General features: G+C 47.2%; 2 protein-coding genes across 6 annotated transcripts in view; one reads left to right on the top strand and one right to left on the bottom strand.

Annotated features, from left to right (window-relative positions):
* The window catches only part of LOC125428587 (zinc finger protein 883-like), a 1608225-nt gene that overhangs the window by 188307 nt on the left and 1409826 nt on the right, over nucleotides 1–10092 (top strand). The gene's annotated exons all lie outside the window — the stretch shown is intronic.
* The window catches only part of LOC125428534 (zinc finger protein 345-like), a 770962-nt gene that overhangs the window by 65367 nt on the left and 695503 nt on the right, over nucleotides 1–10092 (bottom strand). Inside the window, exons 4-7 of one of the 4 annotated variants that reach the window (XM_048488765.1) lie at nucleotides 5510–5553; nucleotides 5115–5229; nucleotides 3210–3280; nucleotides 2860–2986 (exon numbers count right to left, since the gene is read on the bottom strand). The exons of 2 other annotated variants lie outside the window; for them this stretch is intronic. In XM_048488765.1, coding sequence (XP_048344722.1) covers nucleotides 2860–2986; nucleotides 3210–3280; nucleotides 5115–5229; nucleotides 5510–5553 — 357 coding nt within the window. Of the gene's footprint in view, nucleotides 1–2859; nucleotides 2987–3209; nucleotides 3281–5114; nucleotides 5230–5509; nucleotides 5554–10092 lie in introns of those variants that run through there. One more of the 4 variants, XM_048488775.1, reaches the window with a different exon arrangement.

Raw genomic sequence — 10092 nt, 5'->3', positions numbered from 1 at the left:
AGCCTGAAATTTTTGTGTCGCTAGCCTAAAAACTGCGCTCCCTGGAGGCCGACAAAATTAAAACCCTAAAATATTTTTTTTAAATACACCTCACTCACGTATAAGTCGAGGGGGGCTTTTTCAGCACAAAAAATGAGCTGAAAAAAAGTTGACTTATATGCGAGTATATACGGTAATTTTAAAGAGCAGTTCAAACAGGAAGAAGTCTCAGAGCCGAGAGAAAGAGAACGTTGCTTCACCATGGGGTAGATAGCCAAGGTTTGCTGAAGGACTGGGAAAGGCCAGGTTGTGTATACCTGAGTCTTAAGTCCAAAGGAAACCTAATCACAGAAACAAAAACACACGGAGGGCTTGGTTATAGGTCTCTGCAGATATGGGACCAGATATGGGACCAGAGCGTCTCTAAGGATGTGTATTATATAATTGGCAGAGTCAGGAGTGTGCTTCAGCGGTGAAACCCCAGAGTCTGCTCTGTGTAGCCCAGTGTGACACTCTTTAGTGGGAAAAGTAAGGTGTTTAAGTATTTGCCTGAGTCTGTGAAAGGAAGGTTTTCCCTGAAGAAAGTAATTTAGTGAAGGAAGATTTGTTTGAACTGAGTCAACGTTCTATCTGTAACAACTAAGGTGATTAACTGTCTATAACAACAAAATATTTATTCTGCCTAAGAAAAAGAAAAGCTTCTAACATCTATTCTAGTAATTCTGTAATTACATGTTCCAACTTTGTTTGATTGTTAATAAACCTCATGGAGTCTCTTTTAGAATGCCCAAGCCAGCCTGTTTAGAGTAAACAGTTTTGGAGGGAAAAGTGAGATCTCCTCACAGTAGTAACAAAATTCCCTCAGAGTTGGCAGTGAGTAATAGCCTTACTGGACCTGCCTGAAGAGGTTGTATGTGGAGGTGGGGGTGTGCAGCTGCTCTCCACTGTGTAAAATTCCTTTATGGTCCTTTACAAGAAAGGCCCGAAGACATCTATGTGATGGCTGTAGGAAAAGACCTTTGGCCTCCTCTAACTTGACTGTTCTAAAGTAACCCCCTCCCACCTTTCCCTGGAATATCCCATATTTGAGAATATGGCAGCCCCTGAAGAGCATTTTTGAAGGATGAATCAGTCATTTCTTGATATTATAGACCATTCAGACTCAAGGAACAGAGCAAGGATAAAATAGACACCAAATCTTAATTCAAGTGCTTTAACATCAAGCGAGTCTGCTGGATACATGACATCAATCTTTCTCCCTCCTGAATCAAGTATGCATAGCATCCTTCCCCAAAGGATCAGTGAATCTGGATAACCGCAGCATTACCTTGAGAAGGTACACCTGGCCCTGACCTTATAAACTTAGAAATACCAAACCCTAACTCCATCGTTTGTTCATACTTCACCCTTTTCTCCCAAACATTAATTTATTTTAAACTTCCTGTCAACTATTAGAGAGCCATCTACTCTCCAGAGCTTCTTTGTTTTAACATTCCAAGTTCATACAGACTTGGAATGTGTTAGGTCGTGGAAACAGCCCAATAAACAAACTCCGAAATGACATTCAGCAGCGTTTACTGATGAAGTAGTCAAGCTTAACACTTGGCAAAGTCCATTTTAATGAAACTGGCATCTCTGGTCCCATATATCCCCCAAGGATCTCCCCTCCCAAATTCCCAGAGACAGCATCTGGGGCCGAGACTGCGAGTGTGCCCAGCCCAACAGTCAGTGACAGATAGCAGAGGAGTCACCTGGACTCCTGCCCACAGCAAGATAATAGTCATAACTCTTTTCTCATGGCACAGGTGAGGCCTACTTTACTACAAAGCATGCAAAGCCATAAAGCTTAGGTCAAGGAAAGAATGCATAGACGGCAGTGGTTACATATAACAGAGCTGGTTACATATATCAAAAGAGGCATTGTGTTGCTACGTACAGCTGGCTACACCGATTCAAGAGTTCATCCATCTTAATCAGATAAGTACTCAGATAATCAGATAATCTTAATCAGATAAGTACAGAATACCTCTGGTCTTAATTTCATCAATGCAGCACAAACCTTATCAAGAGCTGGGCGCTCCCAGATCTTAATCTAATCAAGCCATTTTCCACAGCATTGCCTATGCCTGGGAATGGAACTTTGCTTTGTTCCAGGGAGACTGCCCTTCTTTCATAGCCAGAGGGTCAATTTTTCCCTATAATTAGACCTCCTAGATCTCTGGCAATTTGCCCTAGGACCTCTATCCTTCTGCCCAACATAATCTCCTGTGAGGAGTATTGGCTGCTGTCTCTCGATTCCTTGGATCTCTTCTGCATCAGTAAACATAATCTTCACTTAACGCCCTCCTCTATTCCCTCTATTGGTCAGCTCTATATATCCTAGGTTTCTCAAAACACTCTGTGTGCGTTTGCAAACTTGTGTGTGTAATTTTATTATTTTTAATCTGTCACTAAAATTCTCCTTCAGTTCAGGTTTTTGAGTGGATTTCTTTGGGGAGTGACCGCTTTATAAATAGGTGATTTCCCAAATTACCCACCCCTCGCATTGCAGGTCTGCTTCCAGCTAATTACCCAACCAAAAAGAAACTGACCAGACTAATTTGGGTAATAACAGAGAATGTTTCTGAGGGTCTCTTTGTCCCACAGTGGCTTCAGGACACCCTGTTTGGCTTGGGTTGCTCTGGGCAAATCAGGTGGCTTGGGTTGCTCTGTCTGGCCATGCTGAATATTGTTTTTGCTATCACCCCACACCCTGAGGCCTCGAAATGGGAGAATGTAGCAGAGCAGACCTCAATACAATGGATGGCTGTTCAAAATTTTGATTCATGCATTATCCCAAAGCTAGCAGTTTCCCTTTTGCCACTTATGAGAAATGCTTACCCAGAAAAGCCAAACTCCTGTAGTTCTCCAGTATGACTTCCATGTAGAGAGCTCTTTGGTCTGGATCCAGCAGAGCCCACTCTGCCTCAGTGAAACACACAGCTACATCCTCAAAGGAGACTGGAGACTGAAAGGAAAAAACATATCTAAGTCCCTCGTCAGAAATCATGCCAAGCAGAGACAGCACTTTAGGAGGGAATATCTGGGAGAGTGCCTAATGAAGAACTGGGGATGTGACTAAGGAGTGGCTTTTAGAGACTCTTGCCTGTGCCCCTCAGCACCAGCTGCAGGAGAAAAGCCCCCCCCCCAAAGGAGGGGGGACCCCGACTGCCCCCGCTCATCTTCTCTACCTGGACTAGAGGTGCAACAGCTGTTTCCACAACTCCGTGAAGAGAATGGATCAACACTGTCTCTTCACTGCCTGTGAGGGAGAAAGAATTGCAACAAAGGGTATTAGCCTCCACTTCCTATTCTGTTTGTTTTGTGAATCATGCTTCATGCACCCCTGTTTCCAGGGCTGTGAAATCTTGCCCTATGCAATAAGTTTTGGGAGAAGTGGAAGAGAAACACAAGCCACCCATGAGTCTTTGGGGGCTATGAATGCCATTGGCATGTTTCAGACTTCTGTGACACTGAGAACTCCAGAGCTCAAAAATATGAGAGCACCTCTGCTTCATCAAATCAAACACCCAGGCATGCTATTCTGCCCCTGGCTGGGCCCTTGCAAATGTCCTCGAGTCCAGGCTGGTGCAAGAGAAAGAGGGAGGTAAAAATGACGACACATGGAACCTTGCCATCACTTCTGGCCAAAAACCCAGACGTGACTTTAGCACCTATGCAAACTCAGGCTAATATCAATGAGTTTCCATAGCATTCACATACCCACTAATGTCACATCTGGGTTTTTAGTCAGATGCAGTAACTTCTACCTAGGAAATCTGTGGCCCAGTTGTGTTGCCACTGGGCAGGCCCAGTGGTCTGATAAGGAATCCTCAAGGACTTCTAAGGTGCCACTTCACTTTTCCATGTATCTTCAACCCTACACTACTTCCTCTTTCCCTCCCCCTGACATTCCCTCATATCCTCTTTCCCTGACTAATTCTGTCCTTCTCAGACATTCACCACCCTACCTTTTATCTGCCTCCCATATTCAGACACATTCATTATTTATTAACCTAATTTTACCCCACCTTTCTTCACAGTGAGGACCAAAGAAGCTTACATTGATTTCATCTCTTTTTTTCCTGTACAACAACCCTATGGGGTAGGCTATGGTGAAAGTATCTCTCTGGTATATCTCTGGTCCAAAATCAGCCAGTGAGCTTCCACAGAAAGATGGGGATCCAAACGCTTGGGGGCATGGCTCAGGGGCGCCGGGTCCTGCCACAAGCACTGCCCCCTGGCTTCCGTGCAGGCCAGCTTTCAAAAGCTCAGTGCCCCCAAGCCATGCCCCCCTAAACCCCAGCCTCCTTTCAAAAGCCAGCCTGCAGGGAGGTGGGAGGTGGCTCAGCGCCCCAGAGCACCCCCTGAGCATGGGGGGATGGGAGCGGGGGGTGCCCAGAGAAGGAGTTGTCCCCAGGTGCCATTTCCCCAGACATGCCTCTGGCTGAGGCCTCTCCTCAAATTCTGCCCTCCTCAGCCTCAACCACAAAGGCCCGTTCTGCATGGGCCATAAAGACCGGCATGGGTCCGGTAAAAACACCATTGTGGGGGAGGACTTCACACAGCCACTGCAGCTGGAGCGAAGCCACAATGGTGTTTTTCTGATTCGCTCAACGAGCGAGTCTTTTGAAAAAAGGCGGCATCACTGGGTGCCGAGCGAATGGCACCCGGTTGATGCCGTCGTTTTCCCCATGCTGCTTTAGTTTTCCTCTTACCTTCTCTTGGCTGCTGTTGCCCTGCAGAGCCCAGGGGATACGCCTCCTGGCCTCCGACCCAGAGGCGCCGCCATGGCCACGGGGGTGTGTCCCCTGGCCTCTGTAGGGCGATGGCAGCTGAGTAATGGTAAGAAGGGAACTAAAGCGGTGGGCCTCTTGCGAAGGCAGCCCCGCAGGCAGCAGGGGCACCGGGGTCGTTTGCACGACAGCGTGTGAACAGCCCTTGGGGGTGCACCGGCATCAAGTATGCTGGTACACCGCCGCTCCTGTGGCCCATGCGGAATGGGGCCTAATCTCCAGAATGAAGGAACATTTTTTTTCCCTGATCATCAAATTCACTTGGTGCCCCAATCCCATCCGGGCTCAGTGAGTCCTTACCGTGTGAAGGGGCATCTTGGGCATATTCCTGCACTTGGGCCCATTGATCTTCCTCCAGCAGGCAGCCTTCTGTAACAGGTAACTTAGCTACCGTCTTCACAGTTGGATCCCACATCTGAAACAGCAGTGAGGGAGGAAGGCAAGAGACAGAATGGAAGACACCATGGAATGGATCCTGCACACACCCAGACTCTGCGCCCTTCTACCAGCAGAACTAGTCGGATTTTATTTCAACACTACCAAATTATATGGAGGGAAGAAGAATTTCTTATAAGAAGTGGCTGCTAAAGCAGCTTGTTGGATGATTACCTGGACAAATATTGGGCAGGGAAGTTTTAGGAAAAGGTTGGACATTGTTGCTTGAATTGGACATACCTGGAAAGACAAGCCCTCACCTGTTCTGCCTGCCTGTTCTCCTCTGCCTGACTCAGAAGAAAACCTTCGGCCAGGGCCACCGCTTGGGAACTGGTCTCTGGCCCGCATCCTCTGACCCAGTGCTGCATTTCCTGGGGCAGGATGCTCAGGAACTGCTCCAGGATTATCAGGTCCAGGATCTGCTTCTTGGAGTGGCTCTCTGGCTTCAGCCACTGGTTGCAAAGTGCATGGAGCTGGCTGCAAACCTCTCGGGGCCCATCAGCCTCATGGTAGTGGAATTGCTGAAAATGTCGGCAAATTACTTCTGAGTTCAGGGGGTCTTGATTCCAGATCTCTGGTCCAGATCTTTCCCAGCATTCAACAGCACTCCCCACTTGGATGAGATAGGGGCCTTTCCTTGCTCTCTTGCCAAGTCCAGGTCCTTCCGGGTTGTGCTCTTCCATCTCCTTCCCCTTTTAGTGGGTCATCTCTGACAGTGAAATGCGCTGCAAGGAAAACAAAAGAGAATGGAAATACATGGTGGGTCAAAACAGAAGTGCATCTTATGGTTTGCAATACCATTTTGCTATATTACATAGATCAGTGGTGGCGAACCTTTTCGAGACCGAGTGCCCAAATTGCAACCCAAAACTCACTTATTTATCGCAAAGTGCCAACCCGGCAATTTAACCTGAATGCTGAGGTTTTAGTTTTTTAAAAAGCGGTTGGCTCCGAGGCGTGCATTACTCGGGAGTAAGCTTGATGATAGTCTGTGGCTTTGCTTTGAAGCAACCGTGCAACTCCTTCCAACAGGTGAATCACGACCCTAGGAGGGTTTGCTCAGAAGCAAGCCCCATTGCCAGCAACCGAGCTTACTCCCAGGTAAAGGATCGTGCTTTAGTTCTTTGCACGAAAATCAGTGGGGTTTAACAGCGCTTAACAGGGTTACCTACACTGCCTCCCCAAACTAGGTCTTAGGTTTAATGCTAATAATCGAGCCCAGCGGCCCAGGCCAGCCTAGATGTGTGTGTGTGTGTGGGGGGGGGGTGACTCTGTTGCACGTGCCCACAGAGAGGGCTCTGAGTGCCACCTCTGGCACCCGTGCCATAGGTTCGCCACCACTGACATAGATAAACTTGTCTTTGATTACTTTGGAGGACTTTTCTGGCAGAGGGGAACGAGAAATTGCATCTCACCATGTATACCCCCCACCTCTAAGGTCACCCCCCCCCCGCAGCCAAGTATTACCTCTATTTAATTCAGAGCAGGATATCAAATAAATAATTTTTATTAAAGAACTAAGGGAGTTCATGTCTTTGACAGTGTGTTCCCACCTTGCGACATGTCCATTGATAGGAAAAACAATTCAAAATTTCAAAAAAAAATTTTTTTTCCCACAATAATACACAGTACACAAAACAGCAATGTAAAATCTAAAACAATAATCAACATGTACTAGTTCCAGCTTGTTTTCTTACTTCTGTCTAATCTGTCCCTTGAGGATTCATAGACTTGCAGCTCCGCTCTGCCTTGGTGTGTCATCTGTGCTGTCTTTTCACGAGTTTCTTGCATCCCCCCCAACAACATTCAGGAGTTTCTTGCATCAAATATGAATGTGCAGGTCAGCAACATGCACTTTCAGCTCCTCCAAACACTCTGGGAAGATTGTGCCTTTTTCCTCATGGGGAGTACCCCAACTCTTTACACCTTTCCCCCCAGCTGACTCAGGGTTACAGAAGGACAATAACAGTCTCTGCCCCCTTTGCTACAAAGCATCCTTGCTGAGTGTGTATGGGGGGGGGGGGGTGTCAGTCTTTTTAGGAACAGATCTGTAAAAAATCCACCAGCAGAACTCTGGGTTAGAGTCATGAAAAGCTCATAATATCCTGCATTGGGGGATTAGGGGCTGGGGGTGCCCACTGTCTCCACTCCCCCTGCTCCTTTGTCCTTTCTCTCTCCCTTAAATAATGTTCAACAGATTTCTATCTTCAGTGGCTCCTGCAGCTGAATCCTATTGGGGTAGCAAACAGGCTCTGGAAGACCCTTTTCTATCAATTCACAAACTCTTCTGCATACCTAGGAACCCCCCCCCCCCCCCCCCCCACGCAGGAAGAAGCCACTCGTCCTGAACAGAACATGATGGGGGAGATCTGTCTCCAAACGCTCCCTCCAACCCCCTCTTCTTACACCTGCCTTTCCTTGACACCCCCTCCCAAACCATCCTGCAGAGGTTGATCCCTCGAGAGGCCTCTGCAATGGATCACCTCTTCCCCTCGCCCATCCAGGTGCAAAGAGGAGGAAGGGGAGCCGCAGATGGAGAAGCCCCCCTCGCTTTGCAGTGGGGAGGCTCTCCAGGATCGGGGCCCACCTCTGACCTCCCTTCCTTTCCATCCACGCCAAATTTCCTAGCCTCGGTTCCCCCCCCCCCCCCCCCCGCGCCCAGGGACCCCCCCCCCTTTACTCACTCAGAAGGCTGCTGCTGCTGCTGCTGCATGCCGAGAAAGAAAGAAGAGGCCTCCCCATCCCTTTCTCTGGCGGCATCTCTAGGAATTCAGACTCGCTAGCTTCAGTTTCAGCGGCAGCCAGTGGGGAGACCCCGTCCGCTGAAGGGAAGCGTCGCCCCTCCCTCGGGGATGCAAAGCAAATCCCCCCCCCCCTTCCATTCCCTTCCCTTCCCTCTGCAAAATGGGCTTTGCATTTGCTTTGGGAAGGAAAAGGGGCAGGGTGAGGTTAAATAGGGGAGAGGGAGGGAGGATGGCTGGTGGGGGCCAGAAACATTTGGGAAAGGAGGAGAAACACCAGTCCCATCAATAGTCTTTTATTACCTCTGGTAATGGTCCCTCCTTGCCTGCCCTTCTGTCTCCTTCTTGCCTGCCCTTCTGACAACTAGACATAAGAACAGTTTTTTTCCCCGAATGCCATCACTCTGTTAAACAAATAATTTCCTCGATAATGTTAAACTATTTATTATATATTTATTATATAATTACTGCACTACTTTTTTCATCATTCTTATTACCCATCTCCTCCCACTTATGACTGTATGACTATAGCCTGTGCTGACATTTCATTTTAATTCATTTTATTTTATGATTTTACATTTTATGGTTTCGTTACTATTGATTGTTTCCTGATTGCTTACTAGACCTATATGACAATCATTAAGTGCTGTACCTTATGATTCTTGACAAATGTATTTTTCTTTTATGTACACTGAGAGCATATGCACTGGAGACAAATTCCTTGTGTGTCCAATCACACTTGGCCAATAAAGATTCTATTCTATTCTATTCTATTCTATTCTATTCTATTCTATTCCCCCACTCCCCGGAAGCCTCTCCCCAAGCAGGAACCCTGGCGCAGATTCACTGGGCTTCTTGGAGCTGGCAGTGGCGGCCTTTTTCTGCTCCTGGGAAGTTTCTTTCCTCCGAGAAATGGGGAGATCCCTCTGTAAGGTGAACCCCAACATTGTGATTTTTTGAAAGGCCTCTCTGCTAAGCCGAAACCTACAGAGAAAAAACTTTGAAAAGCATTTTATTTTCTGAAAAGCATTCTTTTTGCAAACGTGCTAAGATGCCCTGACCGCAAACTTCTTGCCTTGCAGAGACCAAGCTTATCTATATCCTGTACTAGAGGTGTCAAAACCACACAAGTTTCTCTTAGAAATACTCTTTGATGTTGTGTTCCTGGGATTCTCAGAAAAGCCACCTGCTTCTCTTCTCCTCCTGACCCCCCTCCCCAGGGAACTTTGTGACATGTAACTATCTCAAACGATAGTTAGAGCCAACAATACTGGTCGCCAACCACGTATACCGGAACACATCCAAATTTAGACAAGACATAGACAGGAAGAAAGAGGAGGTGAAATACTAATTAGCCAATCATTAATTCAATGCTGCTTGTTGACGTATCATTATAAAAATGAATGTATTGCTAGCAAAAGCTGTCCTGGACCCAACTAGATCTAGTTGTAAGAGCTCTGGTAATAAACTTTCACTGATTTTTCAACCATTTGCCTTTTTGCAACTGAATCGCGTGGTCTTGTGACTGACACTCAAGGGGCAGAGTTGTCACCTCCACTTTAGACCCAACCAAAGAGGCTCTGGGAATGGAGCTGAGACACTAGAAAGCTCGAGAAGGAGGAGAAGGCCTGGTCCGTTTAAGGATCATAGAAATCCAGTGACTTCTATAAGTGTTAGCAAGGGGAAGAGCTTGGGATCTATAAAGGCCACCCCTTGTTGCCTGGATCCCTTTCCGCCAGGTTTTGGAAACCATGTCAGGGTCACACCAATGACATCCATCCCTCCAGTATTTCCAAGAAGGGGAAGCGGAGCTTAGATGAAGAATGGAATAAAGCCTCTCCCTTATGAAGAACCCTGGAATAATGCGGTAGAAAAGCAACGGAGGAAGATCCATCAAAACCAACTGTAGTGAAAAATAGGGACAAATTCCACTTGGGTGTCAGCCCTGAAAGAGCTCAGGGACAGAGCCTCCCCCCAAGTCTGTGTGGACAGCAAGCTATGAAGATAGTAAGCAAGTGGAGGCTATTTAAATCTCTCTCTCTCTCTCTCTCTCTCTCTCTCTCTCTCTCTCTCTCTGTGTGTGTGTGTCTTTCATAGTGTCC

The sequence above is a fragment of the Sphaerodactylus townsendi genome, linkage group LG03 (genome assembly GCF_021028975.2).
Source record: "Sphaerodactylus townsendi isolate TG3544 linkage group LG03, MPM_Stown_v2.3, whole genome shotgun sequence".
NCBI classification, from domain to species: Eukaryota; Metazoa; Chordata; class Lepidosauria; order Squamata; family Sphaerodactylidae; genus Sphaerodactylus; species Sphaerodactylus townsendi.
This window is presented reverse-complemented; position numbering and strand designations above follow the sequence as displayed.